Below are 20,931 nucleotides of genomic sequence, written 5' to 3'. Positions count from 1 at the left end.
CAGACTTTAGCCAACCATTGTACAGTTTTATTTCCAAGGACTATTTAGTGTTCATTTTTATTTGGGGATACTGGGATGAATTTCTGGATGAAACGTGTGATTCCTGAAAAAGAAGAAAGACACTAAATACTAGAAATTTTGTATTAAGCCTTGCAAACTGCTTTATAACATAGCTTGCATTTCTATTCTGCCCTGTAGCTGTTCCCTTTCAAACTCTAAGTTTTATGGGATTTTTCATGAGTTTTCTAGGTAAATCTTTAATGTAAATAACACTACTGTGTGAAGGACCACGCGGCTCTATGGAGACATTTAGAAAATGGATGCAAAGGGTGTTTTAGTCCTGTATTTATCATGAGATCATGGCAGCCAGTCCACCTGGGTTTAATCTCAGATCCATGAACTGTTTAATATGCTGAGTGGTAAGACCCTAAATTCGCTATTTTGATAGAACAGCCTGTTGGAAGATGAGAGGATTGGGCTGATTGGGGAAGTCTTCTGCTAAGGGCTTTTTACCCCCTTCTTTGCTTGTAAACCTCCTTGAAAGAAAGTCTGCATGTGCCTCTTGTTTGTATTGATTCAGCACCTTGTCATACGAACATAAAAGAAAGCCTTTTGATAAATGCTGATTACTGCTGGTGCTAGCATGGTATCAGCCCACAAAGTGTGACAGAAACTGGCACAGAAGATGGAAGTGTAAACTCAACTCTTCCTTTTCTTCTGATGCTAGTCATAAATCCTCAGCAGGTAGTGTAATCTTTCATTGGAGCCAAAATATGCTGAAAACACTTTTCACAATCTCCTAAAAATTCCCTCATTTCCATCTAAAACCTTTTCCTAATCCTTTGTGAGTTACACAGGCAGTACCAAATTGAGAATAATGGTGACAATTTCAAACTTTTAACAAGAAGTTAATGACGGAGAAGGCTCTGTGTGTCCAGCTCGTGTCTATGTGACAATTAAGGTGAAATGTAGGGAGGTAACCAGGATCCTGCCTGTCTTTTTGGACTTATGTCAAGTATTTGTGCAGTTGCTTTGGGGCAAGAGCAAGAACTATGGATTCTAATTTAAAGTATATGAATAGTCACAATGAATAAATGAGTCCAAAACCATTCTATTCTTAAATAACATCCATTTTCTATTTAAGTAAACCCTGCTGGACTAGGACCTGTATCCTTGGAGATGAAGCAAGTGTTTTTAAGGAGACATTACTCCACCATTCACACCACACTGCTGTGTAGTGGTGTGGCACAGAAATTGCTTTTTCCATTTTGTTTCTGTAGCTTGTAGGAACCACAATTTACTTGTTATTTTGGAATTTGGTGGAGGGGGAGAGGCAGATGCTCTTCTCTGCTGTGATATGTGCTGCAGTGTTTGCATTTCTGCTGTCATCTGGTCAGGTCCAGGCTTCTTTTGTCGATTACGTAAATTGAGGTCAGTGGCTTCACAACAAAGTGTTGTCATATATAATTAGTCCTGTATTTTTTCTGAATTTTAGAGAAATAATTGTCTCTCCAAGACTTAAGTGGAAACGGATAGATCCATCTCTTAGACCTTTTTTGATTTCAGTGTAAACATGCACATGTTGCAGAGCATAATGTAGATTGAAAGTAAGCAAGATCTGTGCTCTGACCTGGGATAAGCAGCCCAGTGGGAGAGTGTTTCTGGCACAGTGGTTTTAGTGTAATGACTTTTACAGGACTCATTGGTCACAGCTGGCATGGGAATTTTGTGACCCGGTTTTGGTAATACCTAGAACCCTTCAGAGCAGTCTCAAACCTGTTCTAACTTATGTTGGCGGGATGACTTGGCACACTGGGCCTACAGAGCGAAACGGTTGCCAAAAACTCTGCTACCTTCAAATATGCCTCTCTACTGAGAGGAGCTGTGTGCTTCTGGGATCCAGCCAAATATCAGGGCTGAGAGCATCAAATCAGTCCAATGGCTTTTACCACACCCCTTGGATAGAGAAGGGGAACACAGAGATTTAATACAGTTATTTTTGTTGGCTAAGCCTCAGAAACAGAGAGGTTAAATGAAATGAATACTAACTTTTAAGCACTGTCCAGTCTCTAAGGCTTAGTTTTGGGTTTCAGAAGAATGCTCATCTCTTTCCTGCACTTTTCCCCACTTTTCCCTGGTGTGGGGTTTTCCTACTTGTAAGTGAATAGCTTAATTCAGCTTGACCCCAGCAGAAATTTTAGTTGAGATATTAAGCAGAAACAGTCATCCTCTCGAAAAGTTAAAATAACTTCATTTGGTTTGCGTATCTAAGAAGAAAGCAGCCATTTAATTTCTCAGAAAGACATTAAAGGATGTTTCTCTTGGATTCCTGTCTGCTTAAGAGGGCTGCTCACAGTGTGTTTTCCAAACAGGTTTGAAATAGTAGGGATGAGAAGGACTTCTGAACTGCATGTGCTCTTGTCCTTAAGAACTATAATAATAATAATAATAATAATAAATGCCTGATCCTGAAATCTTTGCTCATACAAGTAGTTGTTGTTTACATAAGTAAACCTACTAACGTAAAGTATATATTTGAGAAAGGATTGCTCCTGTGAATGAACTCTGCCAGTTTCAAGCCTTTGAAGGCTACATGCTACAGGCACAGCTGATGTGAGATATTTTAGAATCTGGCTAAAGACGCAAGAGGATGACAAATGATGTTCAGAAAAGAAAGGAGTTCTTTGAGAGTCCCGCAACTTTTGTTTTCCCCACTCCTAAACTCTCTTGGCAAAGAAAATGTTTTGCCTCAGTCTCCATTAATGGCTCTAAGACAGCTCCAAACTCTCTAGCATGGCTGCACCGACTCTGTACCACAAGCAGGGACATCAGCAGATGTCCTGCTCAAAACTTCCCTGGCTTTCTTTTCCCTCCAGCCTGCCACATTTCTCTAATTTCCCCTGAAAGCATCTGTTCATACACATTTTGGGGGCTGGCTTCTGCCTCTGCCTCTGATAGCTGACGACACAGCATGGCTTGTTAGCTTGAACACCAGTCCTTGCCTCAGATCACAGTTTATATATCTACATCATTTTCTACATCCTACTGCCAGGATATTTGAAGACAAAAGTTGCTCAGTATTTAATGGTGATATATTATTAGGTTTTTCAGCTCTGTAGGCAAATTTAGTCTTCCAGTGCATTTTCTTTGAGGAATTTTAGCAGTTTTAGAACTTCACCAAAGCTGGAATAAAATCTAAAGCCACATGCATCAGCCAGGTCTCCAATATCAGCAATGTAAGATTCAAGAGCTCTTTGGTATGATTGGGTGTAGATGAGATAATGGTAATTTATTTGACATCATCTGAAACAGGTGGATCTAAAAAGGCCACCTGTACTAAAATAAATGCTAGCTTGCAGTGAATTCACTTGTATTCCTAGACCTTCCCTGATATCAATACACCAGAGACTCACCTTGCTGGAGGAGTCTTTATGTATCTGAATGCCTAAAAGGAGATACGATTTTGGAATGTAACCTGATGATATCCTTGTAATGGAGGGAATGAATTGCACAGAAGAAGGGAATCACATCAATCTGGCATCAGTCTCTGCATTTCATAGGTAGAAATCCAGTGCTTTCACCTCTATACTCTGGTGGTAGCTTTTTTTCAGGGGGTTCATGCAGCACTATAAGGATTTTATGTTTGGATTTAAATTGTAGCAGTTTGATTTAATATCTACAGGATGATGTGCCTTGTGTTTATCTGCCTCTCTACTAACCCCCCAAAAATGTAAGCCTGTTATAGACGCCACTATGAAGGCTTGCCCTCAAGAGTGACAGGTAGTAAGTCATGCTTACTTGCCTGTGATGATAGCACTGTTCTTAGGATGGCCACTGCTGAGGCTGGCAGCACAATCCAGGACATCTCATGGTTTCTTGGCATAAGTAAAAAAAAAAAAAAGCCTGTGCAAAACCAGAGGTACCTAGGAAAAATAATTTGATCAGACAAACTTGACTAGTGAAGCAAGTATTCAAGAAGTTCCTCCTTTGTCCTCTGGGACAGGATGCTTTATGAGAACTAATGGAGAGCAAGCGGCTTAAAGATTTAAGTAGAAGTCAAACAAAATGATTGTTAGACTTATTTATTTAGTAGCATACAGTAACAGGACAGAATTGCAAGAGTAAGTGCCTGTATAAATGTGTATAAAATCATTCATATTTGGACCTTTCACACTAGTGCCCTGACTCTTGTGTTGCTCAGCGTTGCTCACCTTGGGCAACCACAGATCACTGTTAGGGATTGTGTTGTCACTAGTGGAAAGTCACCAACTCTTAAATTGCTGAGCCTGACTCTGGTATTATTATTTACTACGTAGAAAATAAGTAATAAACTCTCCCTTCTGAGATGACCTACTGTGCAAGCTGACTAGCTCCTCCCCATGGCCCAAAATGTGCAAACTGATATGAAGATGCAACTTAGCAGGTCAAACAAACGTGAGGTCAGCTATTTGCCCTAAGTCAATTAAGTTTTATTTGCTGACTGACAGGAGTCTTACAACGTGCTCTGAGATCACCCAGCATCAGTCCTTGTTTTATTTATGTGGGAATAAAGCAATGCATTATATCCCTGTTTTGTCTAGTTATAACGATGGAGAATGTCTCCAGCTGACCAAGGTGTCCTCATTAATGATTGTTCTATATTTAGCCCTTGCAGAGACCATGTGCCCCCAGTTTAATCAAAGACCTGGTAGTCATGGTAACGACACAGAGCATCTGGATGTATACGATTTGCCAAACACTGCAATAAAGTGCAAGATGAAAAGAGCACACAACAGCGTTAGGTGAATTAATGTATTGTTCTTTTCTACTACAGATTTTGAAGTGTTTGTAAGAGCTCCCTAGCCATAAAATGCTAGATTGTTTTTGCAAAAAGAGAGCCCTATTAACACAGGTGACAATTACTAATCTCTTTTTTTTTTTTTTTTGTTTCTTAATTTCATTTTGCAGGTCTATCAGCATTCATATACGGCATATTATGTCCTCAGCAAAATACCTCATGGGTAAGCAATTTTTCAATGTCTTCATTTTAAAACTCAGCCATTAAGAATTCTGCAAAATACTTTGTATTGTGACAAATAGTTTCCTGTGACAGCCCTTTGCAATGGTCTGGCATTCAGCTGCAGCATCCACTGAGCTGTGTGTTGTACAAAAGATGACATAGTCTGGAAACAGAAGTACTCAGCTTCCCCAGAGAGTCAGACTACACGAATTTCATATTCCAGTTTTCAAATTTTTGGCTAGAATATAGATGTGTTGGCGTCTGGCTGAGAGCTGTGGTTGGCCTCTCACCAGAGCACTGTCAGAGGATCTATCCAGGGGTGTTTAGTCCCTTAAATTTGGTCAGAATTGAGGCATCGCCCTTCGGTTTTGGGTCTCTTGGCAGATTCCCTTGATACAAATGCTCTCTCCAGCATCCCATCTGAAGGCAGATAGACCAGTAGTCTGTTCCCAGGATCCTGACGCTGCTTAGATACATGCACTCACAATTATACTGCAGCTACAAGTCTTTGGGTTTATAGTTTATCTTTTCAGAGAGTGTGAGGTAAGTGCAGACAAACAAGCATGCCACACAGGATTTACACAGCATTTCTAAACTTAATGAAAGCATATTGCTTTACCTAAAGCACATAGCATGAAAGGTTAAGTATCATCACAAGTAATAAACTTCCATCACACAATGCCTCTTCATTTAGGTCCCCCTGTCCACTGGAGGTCTTGAGGTAGGCTCCGTGTTTAATACAGACAACAATTAGCTTGAGGAGATCCTTCTTCAGCTTTGATCAGTTGCAGTTTTTTAAATCGCCCTTTCTCAGCTTTGTCTTTGGGGCGCTGCAGGTTACCTGCAGCTCCAACTCCATCACCCTGCAGCTCAGCTCGCCTGTCTTGTTTCTCTAGAGTTTAGCCCATAGTTTCTACTTGCTTTTCCCTTAAAAGGTATCATTTTTAAAATATTCTTTAAGGACTGGCTCAACTGGTCAGGAATGGGATGCCACCATACCAATAAAACACATGTAAGCATGTGACGATACATGGTGTTTCAGAGTGGCATTTCCATTGCACCAAGGGAAATACATAAGTTGCACAACAAAATTCCTCAAATCATTGTCAGTAAATACAAAGCTAAAATCCAGGAATCTTATGCCAGGTTCTGTTTTAAGTATCAAATTGGTGATAATTGTGCAGGAATGGTAAAAAGGGACAATACAGTTGTGCGCTGCCATTTCTGTAGAACATTGCACATGACTCTAGTTATAAAACATATAATTTCAGTATTTGTTATGCTTCTCCACTAAGTTGTCATTTCTATACATTATGGCTAAACAGGTAGTAGATGTTTTGGATCCTTGCAATAGCTGGCAAAACCTGCAGAATTTAAAAAAAATCTGCCTGGTTTATACACAGGGTGATCATAGGATCACCAGGTAACTCAGGCTGGAAAGGCTCTTCCAAGGTCCAACCTCCTGCTCAAAGCAGGTTACTCAGAGCCTTATCCAGCTGGGTTTTGAAAACCCGCGCGGATGGGGACTGCACAGCCTTGCTGGGCAACCTGTCCCACTGCCTGGCTGTCCTCACAGGGAGAAAGCTTCTCCTTACATCCAGTGTGAACCTCCCCTTTCAGTTTATATCCACTCTCTCTCACCCATACCACCGTATTAAATGGATTACTGCATCTCTGACTTTGGAAAACACTGGGGCGGGTCCTAAAGTCCTGTTGATTTCTGCATCCGTGGGCCAAGTGCCTGCCCCCGAGAGAAGGCAGGATCCTGGCCACGGCTGTGTGCTGTGTTTCCTACCGCTTTTTGTAGGCAGCTCCCACTATGCCTGTGTACAGTGGATCAGCAGCCTTCCCACTGGGCAGTCCTCAGGGACCTCACTGTTTAACACAGGAATGATGTTTAAAGGGCAAAAGTCCTAGAGGTCAGACATTACACCACCTGCATTCTCGAGGCCCATCCCCTCTCTCGAATCCAGTTTCTTTGGTACAGTAACCAGTGGGTTTAACAATAGGGAAGTACAGATTCGATGGCAAGATATAAACACACCTCTCAGCATTTCTTCCCTATAAAAATAGTAGTTACATTCAGGTATTCCTCAAGGAACAGCACACTTGTTCATAAAAAAAAAAAAAACCAAAAAAAACCCCCCAAAACAAACAAAAAAAACCAACAAAAAAACCAAACCAAAAAACCTAAACAAACAAAAACCAGAAAAAAACAAAACAGCAACAACCAAAAAAATCCCCAAACAGCAACAAAAAAAGCTGAAATAACTTTCTTTGGCTTCTACCTAGCATCAGAGAAACAATACTTTGTACAAAAAAAATCTGTACTAGAGATATATATGTTTTAAAATCTGTAAGCCCTGGAGCTTGTGAAGCCTGCTTCCCTACAGCTTGTGTCTTGTCATTGACTCACCACCAAAAATGATGAGCTCGAGGTGAAAAGTTGTTTCCATGTACAGTTGGAACATGGAAATTAGGAAATTTCTCACCATCATCCATGTAAAAGCTCTGGTGTCTCAGTGTGACACACTCTAGACTTCTTCAGTCTCTTTCCTTCCCTGCCTCAATCTGGTCTTTGTTTTTTCTCCTTTTCTTTTCTTTTCTTTTCTTTTCTTTTCTTTTCTTTTCTTTTCTTTTCTTTTCTTTTCTTTTCTTTTCTTTTCTTTTCTTTTCTTTTCTTTTCTTTTCTTCTCTTTTCTTTTCTTCTCTTTTCTTTTCTTCTCTTTTCTTCTCTTTTCTTTTCTTCTCTTTTCTTTTCTCTTTTCTTTTTTCTTTTCTTTTCCTTTCTTTTCTTTTCTTTTCTCTTCTTTTCTTTTTCAGGAACTTACTGGATTTATTTAATTTTCGAAAACTCCATCTTTCTGGCAATATATCTGAAATTAGCTTGTGGGCTGAAAGGGTGTTGAGCAACAGGATGAACACACATAAGCTTTGTATCTGCAGTAAACCCTGGCTAAGAGCAAAAGCATTTGACTGACAGCACAGTTCTATTCCAGACAAAACAAAGGTGGAAAAAATAGAAGTATCATGCATAGTATGTATTAGAACTGCTAAAAATTAACAGTACAGTAGTCCAGGCAGTTTGCTACTACTCTATGATCTTTCTTCATCCCTGACAACCATCTTGTTCCCCCGAGCTTCAACTATATTGCACACTCAGCTGTGTTGCACCTTGCTCTCTGTGTTTGGTTGAGCTGAGGTGCAGGCAGTTGGAGGGTTGGATGTGTCAGAGGAGAAGTATCCAGTATAAGGGGAAGATTTGGAAAGTGAGAGGGTGCCAGAAGGCAGGCAGATGGGTCAGGCATTGGTGTCCCTACAGCATGATGGATCAGGCCACCACTGGCAGAAGGAGCGTTAGAAGGATTGCTGCATTTCGTGTTGGTACAGGTATGGTTTACAAAGTGGTTTAGGCTGTAGGTACGTATACAGGCATTGCAAACCATATCGTACAGTAAAAATCACATTGATCTTTCAGGTGGTCGTAGTGCACGTGAGCGGTGGAAAGGGTGGCACGTTACCATTTCCCTGGAACATGGGCATTTATGGTTCCTTTGGAGTTCTGTGTACATTTTAGGGTGGTGCATGAAGAGAGCAGACAGGTGTAGCAGGTGAACATGATGTAACAGGTAATGAAAAACATCACCTGAAAGGAGAGCCTCTGTTGGATGAAGGGGTAAAAATCTCTTCATCGCATAGTGCATGTTTAACACAGGAATATTGCTCTAATGGATGTGTGTCCATGACGATTGTTGAGGGCAGGACCAAGCACACTGACACAGCACAAGGTTCAGTTCGGTTTGATATTCCAGTCCTTTGGTGATGACAAAATTTGCAACCCACAGGCAGCATCCTTACCCTCCACCTGACGATGACATGAGTGACAAAAAACTTTGGCACTGAGCAACAACCCCTTTGCCGTTTCTACGAACGGTTTTCATGCATTAGTCCTCTTCTGCAAGTAGGCGCCAGCTTTACACCCCATCGGTGCGTGCCAGTGGCACCTCGGCGTACCTCCAAATCAGCAGCCGAGGCAGTGACTGCTGGTGAGCAAACTCACTCCCCTCCACGATATCCCTCCTGCTCATTAGACACTCAGTCCTGGAAACAGGCTGTGACAGTATGACTTTCCCTGGGCTCTCTCTGCCCTGTTCCTCATCCTCGGCCATGATCTGCCTCATCAGGAAGGGCAGACAGTTTAGGCTTCATACCTACGCATGCCCTTGCTACACCCCTGCTGAGACTAACTAATAAGGAAGCCAATTAATCTAATCTGTGGCATCACTTTTTAAATAACATGACATTAACGTGCCAGCATAAATTGCTTTTTAAAGGGAAATTTCTAATTATTTTTGCCGTGTTCTGCAGACTGCCCAGATTCAGGCTGTGTCTGAAGTCAAAAGGGGCTCGTACCACTGTTTTCCAGGTTTCATTCCGAGCTCTCCATAAGTTTGACGAGCCAATTCAGGCATGTCCTTAGCACGTACATTCACAAATGGTATTTTATACAGGCTCCCGGACTGCAATATTTTTCCATGAGAGCTGTTGTGGAAGTAAACTCCCCACACAAGGAGTAGCAGCTCAATTTGGCTCTCTATAGGACAACTAATATATGCCAATGACATAGATACAAAGGATCTTATTTAAAAATCAAAATAAGCCCAAGGTAGAAGAAAGAGTAAATATCCCTTCAGGGATATCTACTGCACAGATTCAATTTCTCCTTTTTTTTGTTATTTCAGCCTTCTCACAGCCTTGGTAAACCGGGGGTGGAAACCCCTACCGTTTTTGCCACATTTGCCTTCTGTTTTCAATGGCCCATAATTTTCAGTTTTCACAGGGGGAGCCGGCTAAGATCCGCAGGTCTAATTTTCCTGGGTTGAGGTGTGTAGGGAGGTTATGTTCAGTTCAGCTCTCCTGCATGTCACCCATTTTTCTCCTGCTGTTCACCCAAAACCGAGCTGCTGGCGCCGGGTGCCATCTAGTGGAACAAGCCTCCTCGCTTGCTGGCCATGGGCTCTGGTACGAACATCTCCGTACTGTCCCATCTGCTTTCTTCTGAACGCTGCTGCTTTTCAGATATCTCTGCCGATAACTGCTGACCGCTGTCTGGCATTATAAATGTTTTTGCAGAGCTCCTCTTATAACCCCACAGTTGCACTTGCTGCATTGTAATTGCGAGCTGGTTGTAATTTATAGGTACTGCGATAGCATCTGCAGGTCTAGATGTGGAACGGGGAGTTCTCGTGCAAGGTGCTGGGAAAAAGTGGAACACAAATACCTCATACAGTTATTTCCTAATATTATTTTTCCTAACTTTGGAAAATAAAAATTTAACAATACAATGTAGGCAACAACCTACTTATGAAATCCAGCCACTGAAAATTGTTTTATTCTTTTGTGGGTTTAATAGTGTTGCTCCTACTGAGTCCAGTATGGATGATCTTAGTCATTCACATCCTTCACTGAAATAAGGGAAAAACCTTAGTTTGTTCAGCGTTTTCATGGTCAGGCCACCACTGACCGGAGTGTTCCCCTAACCTTGTTGCAGGATTTCCCTCACCAGTGTTAAGGTCATTTCACACCAGTGCGTGCTGCTGGACCACTGGTTTGATCTGGAACTGCAAGTCCTAAGCAAGAGCTAATTTTGGATTGATACCCAAGGGGGTGCCTCTGTCTTTAACTTCTTGCTGTGGCCAGCAGGAATGTTACACTATTTTACAGTTTTGTCTTGTGTTTGCATTCCCCAAAATAAAGCCCAGCCTAAAACATACATTTCCTCAGACCTCCTAGTGCTCATCCAGTTCTGCGTGAACCATTTCGCTCCGAGCACAGCTAAGTGGCAGGGATTAGTGCTGACCCCCTCGTACGAGCTCTCAGCGTGGCGGTAGCGCATCCAGCTGTCATGTCAATGGGAGCTTCCAAATACGCTTATAGGGATCAGTGAGAAAATCAGCAGTGACTCCCATTCCTCGTTGATTTTGTGTATGGGAAGGAGAGAATTGTACACAGTTACTCCTAAGCAGAATCCGTATTTCTTCCCAAGTTTAGCTGGTGTAGTCAGAGGAACATGGTAAGTAGATCACAGGAGCGAGTGCGGAGCTGAGTTCAGCAATTCCTGCCTATGCTGCCGAGGGTCTGTAAAATACTGCATTCATCCCCCATACTGAACTCCCAGTAACTTCAGGAGAACTCCCATGAGTGGATTGAGTGCAAAAAATGCATTGGAGAGCCACAGAAGTGATAACAGGAGGAGGAACTGTGCCCGTGCTTCACTGGGAGTAAATTTTCAGTGATGTTTGTAGATCCCTCTGCAGAGCTCTCACTAATGTTCCTGTCTCCTCCTTTTATACATGCTACTGGCAGGAAAGAGGTTAAAGTTAATTAAGGAAAACTTAATCAGATTTGTACATACCCTATTGTATAATATTTTGAAAAACAACAAAGTTTTCCTTGCACATGCTCCCATTTCCATGTTCACAGTAAAAGGAAAATGTGTTTCATTATTTAAAATCATGGTTAAAAAAAACTTCAGGGAACTGGCTCTGCTTGCAGACATCTGTCCATTTGACCAAGACTGTTCTATTTTATTTTGTTCTGGCCTGTTATGCCCCTTCTCTGTAGCATTAAAGAAACTTTCCGTGCCTCAGTGTCCCTATCTGCAAAGCAAGGAGGAAAATATTGCTTACCCAACAGAGGCGATATGTGATGATTACTGTAGATAGTGCTGCACAATTGCACTCTTTAACATTTATGAACTTGTACTAAGCCCACGTTTTATTTTAAAAGGGAAAAGTACTGTAATTGAGTCTGTTTTCAGCTAATTAAGCTTTACTTTAGAGGAGTTGAATATTTTCCCCCAGCAATGATATATAGAGGTTGAAATAAACCCTTATAAAAAGGTATGTAAAACCAAATAAATATGCAAAATTTGTTAAATAAAATGTATTCTGTAGTTCATGAAGAATCTGCCATTGTTACTTCTTCTCTCTCCTCCCTCTTTCCCAGTTGTCATTCCATAGTTTTTAACATCTTTTTGAGATAGTTTATCTAGTTAATTGACCCCTCTGCTGCATAGTGTGGTGGCTTTTATGCCAGATTATAAATAACAACATCCTCATGATGTGATAAGCTTTTTCAGTTGTATTTTGACAACAAAAGACTGGCCCTTGGAATAGTTATACTTGATAGCTTGATTGGGGAGCCTGAAATTAAATCCTCTGAAGTGGATAGGAATCTTTCAGCTGAGTTTACTGGCATTTGGCTCAAGCCCTGATGGAGCTGTTGGGCTCCTTGCTTTTTATAATCATCTGAATTAAACACTCTGTAAATCACTGGAACAGTGGTTAAATCACATACCGGCTTATTGCTTGCGAATACATTTTGTACCTCTTTAAAAGGAAAGAGCCAGCATTTTATTAAGCAAAGCCATTATCTGAGCATCACTCACTTCCAAGCAGTGGCAGATTGAAAGCAGCTCAGCCTTAGAAGGCAGTTCAGGCAGGACTCTTGGCTGTGCCGGTGGGAGGAAATCTGCAGCTCAGCACCATATCATTTCCCCAGGGGATTTGCCATTTGCTTGCCCATGTTGGTCACTGCATAGCATTTTTCATGTGAAATGTTCCTTTTCTGTGTAGGCAAAGCAATTCTTACCACATGCTTCTCTCTTCCAGAATCAGTTGTGATGTGGGTGGACACCTTAGAAACCATGTATAGCAATAATAATAACGAATAGTCCCCTGATGGGAGGATTTGATATTAAGAATGAGAGTAAAGACTGCTGAGACTAAAAAAAAGAAAGATCATGGGTAATTAATAGTTAGATGTTAGCAGTTTAGCAGAGAAAAGCCCAGCAACCAACCTCCTTATGTTACAGAAAAGGTCAATAGCTTATGGCTCATCAGGAAAAAAACCAAGGGAAGAAGAAAGGTTTGAAGCAAATTCTCCCATAGTGTTTGTCTGAGGCAGCATCCCCTGAAATGGAGGCAGGGCTCGTATTAAATTCTATTCTTGAATAAAATCTGCTTTGCTGGTGAGAAACTTACCTGGATTTGGAAATATTCACACGTCTCGGTGCAAATGAACCTTCTCTGGTCCCCAGGCTGTGGTCAGCCTCCAAACCATAGGCACTGCCGCAGGGTACACGCACATCCCAGTGCTGACCAGCGCCAAAACTTGGCCCATCAGTGTGGGTTTTCCTCCTTGTTCATACTCAACAAGGTTGAGTTAGTATATAGAGTTTTGACAGAAAAGGGAGATAAAGGTGGATAAAGAGAATGTATAAAATGATGGTGCATAGCACCAAACAGGCAACTAACCGCAGCCCATACAATTGCTGTTTCCGTGCATCACCTTCCCAGAAATAAAATTGTTCTGTAGGTGGATTTTCATAGTGGGGATTGGGATTTTTTTGTTTGTATTTTTGTCCTGATGTTCAAGGTTCTGGGCGGGGTTTCCACTAAAATAGGAACAAGAAACATGCATTTCCCCAGCGGGCCATTTTTGCTCTGCTGCTGTCGGGCTGTGGAGACACCCTGAAGCCTGGGCCTTGATTATTTGTTGCTGTGGTTGGGTGATAAACTCTTTCAGCCTACTTAGACTCTCAGTGTGATGTTGTTTGATTACGCAGCACAAAGAATGTGAACTGCATGTTACAAAACACAGACTCTTTTTTTTTTTTTTTTTTTTTTTTGTGGGGACCTGAAAAAAAGCCAATTTTGAGGACCCAAACCTGCAACATTATGGGCATTTCCTCACTGTCATGGGGTTTAATGGGGCCTGGGCTCAGGTTATATAGTGAGGGCTATAGAGGGACCTGTGCCCAGCCACTGAGGACTATGTGCGATCTGTGCCCCACCTCTGAGGAATATATAGCGGTTTGTGCCGTAGCACCTGTGTGTCTCAGCGGTGTCCTGGGGCTCCCTTTTGTCCTTGCTACCTGGTTCTGTGGCCACTTCACAGATAAGCACTAACCAAATTTAATAGGCTGAAAATTTCTTATTATGCTGAAATAAGCATCCTGCCCCCTTGGGGAGCTCAGAACATACAGGGAAGAAGGGAATGGGGAAATTTAGGAAATGCAAGAAAGGACCTTTGGGTGGAGAAAGGATGCTACAGCCAGGGCTTTCCTTGATACAGTATCCACTGAGAAAGTCCCTTTATGGCAAAGGTGATATAATCCCAGGCTGATAGCCCAGACTTAGCCCTCCATTTATTGAATGCTCCACTACAAATTTGAGGAGCTAAGACAAGAATAGAAAAGGTTGCTTTCCCATGTCACACATGAGAAGGAGATAGAGGAATGAAAGGACCTTCCATATGCAGAGCTGTGAAGGCAAAAGTTACACCCCATTTCAAACGTGAGCATTTCCTCTTGTGTGTGTACTTGAGGCTTATACATATCTGTTATGGGGCAAAACTGTAGGGATGGAGTGATATTTTAGTCCTTTAAATAAGGTGAGTATTTTACAATCCACTTTTAAACTGTATCTGATATCAGGCTAATTGTGGTATTGCTTAAAAGCGATCATGTCACTGTTGATAAGAAATGGAAATAATGGCTCTACTAAGTGTATGCCTTGTTTATTTATATATATTTTATATATGTATTATATGCCACATATGTCATGGTGACATGGTCTGTGTGGGGAGAGGCTGTTTAGAAGAGTATTGTGTTTCAATATTCCTGAGAACCTATGCACAAACCTCCAAGATCTCCTTATCCTGTTGACATGAGAAGAAATAAGATTTGCTCAGAGACTCTTAGTTTTCCAAAAGTTTCAGAGAATACTGAGTCATTCTGGTTTTGTCTAAAACCCAGTAACACAAACCGTTAGATTAGTTTAGAGCACAAGCCCAAGAATCAATCACTTGCCCCAATTAAAAGTGTGACCTAGCATCCAGTGAAGTTGTATTGTAACAAGGCACTTCTGCTGGCTCTGGTGGTAGTAGATCACAGCTGTATCTCATTTTATGTACTAATAATCCCATATTGCTCTCTGCAGGCATCACATCATGGTGCTGTGTTTTTATGAGTGTTTGGAAGTCAGACAAGGTCAGCTGGATGGAAAATGTTAAGGTTTCATCACAAACATCCTTTCCTGGAGACTGGCAGAGTCGCTCTGAAGAACCACGTACATTCATCCCTGGTTCATTATTGTTGACATCTTCCCAGTTCATTCTTAAACAACTCAGTGCTTACTGGGTTGTTTCTCTTCAACCTGTATTTTTTTGCCCGTATTTTGGATAACTGATCTTTTGGTAGCTGTAATTCTGACTAGCCTTCTTGACAGCATTCAGATATTTAGATCTTTGGTTTTCCATGCCTCTGTTGTAGATGAATAGACTTGAAACCCTGATAAATCCAGTGCCTTACCTCATGCCTTGAGTAGCTCTGAGATTAGAGCTGGCTGAGAAACCTCTATGAAGTAAGAGAAAATTACATGAGTAAGAGAAAATTACTTTTAGGTGGTTGTGTTTATCACCTGAATGCTATCACGTCTCATTGTCTCTTTAGGGGACAAACTATGACTCCAGGAACAAAAGTTCTTTTAAAAAATGCAATAAAAATTCACTCTGTCATCTATGATTTAGAGGGGTCACATAAGAAACATGATAATGTCATCATTTTAAAAGTAATGCTACCGGTATCTAAGGGCCATTTCCACCGTTTGCTTACTCAGGGAAACCTAGAGATTTTGATCAATGGCTTGCAGTCCTCCAGCCTTCATTACCGTGACTCCTAGCCATGTACCAGTCTCCGATGCATTTTTAAATGAGTTTTTGTAGACCTTCACTAGAAAAGCAAGCCTGTGCCATCATTTTACATAATTCCCAATGGAAGATGGTGGCTCCTTTTCTGACAAGTGATTGATTTTCAAGTGGTGTTAGTATTGTGCAAGATTTTGCAGGCCCAGTAGCAAATATTATATTGATGGATGCTCTACAGACACAAGGCAGGCTATAATCAAAAAGACCTCTGAGCTCATATTGTTGGCTTGAATCTGACTGGATTGCCAAATTAGGGACAAATGTTTCAGATTCCTTTGCTTTTTGTCTTTTATGCTCTAAATCCATAGAATTCATTCATCTTGGAAAAAATGGTTGGTGAGCTAAGTTGTTTTTAAGAACAGCTGAATGATCTGGTGTGTATCTGTAGTTGAAATTAATAAGTTCAAATTGCTTTCATTACCTCCTTCTACTTTTGTTCACTGAAAAGTGCTGTAAGGAAAATATGTGTATGTGTGCGTATGTGCATTAAATATTTAATAGCGGACGAGCCTAGATGAATGGAAGAGCCTTCCCCATCTACTTAAGCACTTTTATTAGAATTCCAGGAGGATTCCTTTAGTTGCATCTTCTGACAGTCTGATTTCTTGATTATCTGTTCTGGCAAGTCTTTGATTCCCATTTGTATTATATTTTATTCTATCTCACTGCGAGTCTCTGCAGGGCTGTGTATCTCCTGGGAAGCAATTTTCTTAATGGCACCTATCTCCTCTTCCCCTTGGTCAATACTGAAGTAAACAAGTCATTTAATTGTTTAAGAATGCATTTTTGCTTCTCAAGAAATGGCATTCCTGCTTCTTGGAAATCTTTCCCTCTTTCTCCAAGTCCTTATCTATGGTTCTTTGTACATTTATGAACACATGTTTTACATGCTTTTATTTCTTTTTGCAAATTTTCTCCAGTGCACTTTTTTCTCATCATGCATCAAAAACCTCTTAAATATTATGAAGGTTCCAGTTCTTCATAACCTTTCCAGGCTGCTTCTCTACATGGTGGTTTATATCTCTTTTTTCTTTCCTTCTTTCTAAGGAAGAACAAATCTGTCTAAGCTGCTGTCTGATTTTATGCTATTAGAAGTAGACATGAAGACACCAAGTTCCGGTGCTGAGACAGATAGTTTAGATAGATAGATAGTTTTTATAGTCAACCACAAAAAAGGCTTAAAGTACTGCGAGCTCATGTGCTTAGTGCTGTTGTCTTTCAAAATATTCACTACTGGCTTGATGCAAATAACAAGAGGGGATATTTCTGCCTTCCCCACACTTTTTTTTTTAACTATCTTTATTTCTTCAACTTCTTTCCATACACTACTGAAATCTTAATATACTTTCTATATTTTCCAAAATTATGGCATAGTCTAGCAAGAGGTTTCAAAGTTTTTCTTAAGAACTCACTCCAGCTCATATACATAGTTTTGGTTATTTGTTTAGAGGATGGACAAGTCACAACAGCCTTTGGTGCAAATTGTTGCTTTTTTTCTCACATTAGCAGCCTTTGGTGCAAATTGTTGCTTTTTTTCTCACATTAGCAGCATGTGCAAAGAATTTCCATACAAATCCTATTGTTCTGTATTTAAAATCTAAATTAAAAGTTATTATTACAGACCCTAGAAAAACAGCCTATACCATACCCCAGATTTCAGCTGATTTTTTCAGTCCCAGACTTTTTCAGTCTAGCATTGTAAAATATTCTTCTTGAAGTAAAAGGAGCCTCTTCCTCAATTACAGTGGAAAATTTCTATTGTTTTTTAAATTGCTTTGAAGAACTTGATATAGAACTGTTTGTCATGTTTGTGCTCAGGGGGAAACTCAGTGCTATGAAGTCTCTGAGGGAAACTAGTCGTCTTTAGAATAGAAGAAAGTATCAGAAGAGGGAACACATAGATGTAAAAATTTCAGCAAAAACAATACAACCTCTTTAAAACTAGTTCCTCATTATTCACAGTATTTTTGATGTCAATACCAGACAACCTGATATGATTGATTAGTTTGTTTTATTCTACATATATGTTCTGAGCTAAATTACAAGGAAAAATGATTTGGCAGACAGCATGCTAATTGCACTCAGGAATTTTCCTTATTCAGAAATTTTGAGGGCAGACTTTTTGGCAGAAATCTTCATCTAAATGAGCAGATTTCACAATTTGCTACTTCAGTAATGTTTTTTGAACATTGTGCTGAAATCATGCCCATGTGTGGAGCAATTTAGCAGCCTCTGGTCCAGACAACGTCATCTTAACGTGGAAGCGTTTATATAGCACCTGCTCCATCTTCTGTCTGGCCTAAACCAACATTATTATTCCCTTCTTTCCTGGGCTTTAAAATCAATCATTTTAAGAGACGAGAGAAATAACGGCAACCCTTCAATAAGGCCTTGCCATTTCTTTTTTTTTTGGAAATGAGGATTAAGGTTCTTTTCCATAAGGAAATAGTGAAAATGATGTGAGGATGCAGTGAACCTAGTTCTTCATGCAAACCAGTGACAGGAGAGATACAGACTGCCTTCAGAATAGCCCATTTCCAAGCCAGCATCCTGCACAAATGAGCTCACAAGGGGAAGGCTCACATCCAAACAAGCCCTAATTATGAGGGTCTGTGAGGAGCACTGGCTCTTTGGAGAGGCTGAGAGGACCTGTAATATTGATTGAGTCAAGAAAAAATACAGAGGTATTTTAAGCAGGCTGTTTTGGAGGAGTAGCTATGGAGGACTATAGCTTATCAGCAATAACATACCTCCCAGAAGGAGTTGACCGGCATGAGGTCCCATTTATGCAGTCCTTGGAAAATGGATGAGTGCTCCTGGGTTATAGGTGTGCATTTGGTCTGACTCCCTTAAGGGATTTTTACCAAGGAGAGCTAAAGATCTAGAATAGCATGAGATAATGGGAAATGTGTTTGATAGCTGTTCTCCAAACGGGTTTTTCAGTTTGAGGATTACTAAGAGCTCCTGTGGAGAGTGGTAGAGGGTTGTGGCCATCCCACCTGGAGCAGCTGTGTAGACAACTCCTCCTGCTCTCTCCATAGGTAATATAATGGGTTTCTAAAGGTATTGCTCGTGGCTGCCAGGGAGGGAGTCCACGTATATTCCACCACAGACCTTGCACCCAACGTAGCCCAAGTAAGCGTCTGGGAATCTGGTCTTTCATGGTAGGGTTCACAGGTAGGTGAACTCCGTTTTCATGCCACCTTTAGTGTCCCCTCACCACTGCTAATACAGCCCATCTGCAGACCATTCCTGCAGTTTCTCTGAAGCCTGCTAGATCAGGCTTGGCAAAGAGGGATGTCTTCTCAATCCCCTTGCACACGATGCTGAAGTTTCCTGCAGGTGAGGGAGTGAATGTTGCTACTCTAGGGAAGAGGATTCTCTTCAGAAGAAATGAGGAACAAGCCAAAATCTACCAAGAGGAAAATGTCCATCTCTCAGAAGTGTTTGTGGGGGGAAACTAGGCTCTTAGACTGCTTTCATAACCTGTGGTAGAAAAGAATAACCCACAGTATGAGGATGGATGCCTGGCTACTGCCTACCTTCAGTGGGCTACATCACAACCTGGACATGCATGCTGTTACATGCTGAATATAGAGGAAGTTTTTGGTAACTAGGTTTGTAAATCAGGCATCTCCAGACAATGCACAGTTCCATCAGTCAGTCTTTCTATCTGCATATTTATCAAAAGGTTTCAAGGCAAATGAGCAAGATTTGCTACAAAAGGATTTTCCCAGCCATTCTGAACAACTTAAGAAGGAACTCAGGAGATGCAATTCTATTTTTGCTCAGCCATACCAGAGAAAGGGAAGATGACTTTGCTTTTTTGTCTGCAGCAGAGCTCCTTGCTGGTAGGTTGAATGGAGTGCTTTTCCTTCTGCCTTATCAGCTACTAAAGCTGGTTTATGCAGCATTTCTCATTGTGTAAGAGTTTTCCTCTTCTAAAAGATGATGCAGTGAGCAGAACCGACAGGACTTGTCTGGGCTCTGGTCTGAGTTATTGGCTGTAATTGGTATGTCTGTCCCTTAGCTCCACCTGTGCTCTCTGAAGCATTACAGGTTTGAATTCTTACCATTTGTATAATCTGTTTATTTAGGGATATTTCCCCCAGCATTTTTAGTATCTTGCTCCTCTTCTCACCATGGGTAAAAAAGCCCAAGAACTAGATAGTTCATTTGACAAATAGTGAAGTACTTTTTTTTTCTCCCATAAGAGGTTTTGATTTGATTTGCTGTTTTTCTCTCTTCCTCCTGCACTCAGAGGTTACTCTCTGTTAAGATAATCAAGATACCTAACCAAAGAGATTGAGTCTTAACAGGAATAGCTGACTTGAAACTTAAGTAGCTAATGCATACAAGCTTGAAAAGATCCAGAAGAAGTTGTATGGCTATTCTTCGTACTGAAATGAGAATTTTGTGGCTGCTATTAGTAGGAGTTCAGTATGAGAGTTATGTGTTCTCTTATCCATACCTTACAAAAATGACTTTAGGCTACCCACAAAGACACCTTCTGGTTAAAAACCATGAGAAGAAAAGATATAATTTTACTCCACCGGCAGCAGTTGTGGACGACACTTTACCTATAGAGCCAAAAGCTACCTGGGCACCCTGCAGTATGCTCAGACTTGAAGGGTCAGTGCCTCACCAAACCACTCTTGCCCCTCCACATTCCTAATGGATCCTGTCTGCATCAAACCTGTCATCTTGAGCACTTTTTCTTAAATTTTTTTTTTTTAAATTTTTATTTTAATCAGCTCCACAGACCTCTTCCCAGAGGCCTTGCAGACATTATGGCTTAGAGTTTATAACCACTGATACACACCTTCTAGCAGGAGAGCAGAAGTTGCGGTTCCAACTGCAGGAGTTATAGAAGAGGGATACTGTAGGCATCGGTGTCCTCATCTAGGGTCTGCCCTCATTCTACCTGGTCTTTAAACAGGAGTTCACAGGAAAAGCTATTTTTTTCACATTGGAAAGACTGCTCAGAATCATTTTCTAAACATTCCTCTTGCTGCTGTCTTTGGACTTGCTACATCAGCCCCGGTGCAGCGGGAAAGTGCAGCCAAGGGAGTTCTTGCCTGAAAGGGCAGAGCCAGAGTGTAACTGTGGTACAGCACCAGGTCGCAAAACAGGCAATAAAGAGAATTCAGTTAGTGTCTAAT

The 20,931-nt window shown here is 41.0% G+C and overlaps 1 protein-coding gene across 6 annotated transcripts in view; it reads left to right on the top strand.

The window, feature by feature from the left end:
- Window positions 1-20,931, top strand: part of DPP6 (dipeptidyl peptidase like 6) — a 575,985-nt gene that overhangs the window by 444,012 nt on the left and 111,042 nt on the right. For all 6 annotated transcript variants that reach the window (XM_030009646.2, XM_030009648.2, XM_030009650.2 and 3 more), the window contains exon 6: window positions 4,948-5,000. In XM_030009646.2, the coding sequence (XP_029865506.1) occupies window positions 4,948-5,000 (53 nt within the window). The remainder of the gene's footprint in view (window positions 1-4,947; window positions 5,001-20,931) is intronic.

This window comes from Aquila chrysaetos, chromosome 3, assembly GCF_900496995.4.
Source record: "Aquila chrysaetos chrysaetos chromosome 3, bAquChr1.4, whole genome shotgun sequence".
NCBI classification, from domain to species: Eukaryota; Metazoa; Chordata; class Aves; order Accipitriformes; family Accipitridae; genus Aquila; species Aquila chrysaetos.
This window is presented reverse-complemented; position numbering and strand designations above follow the sequence as displayed.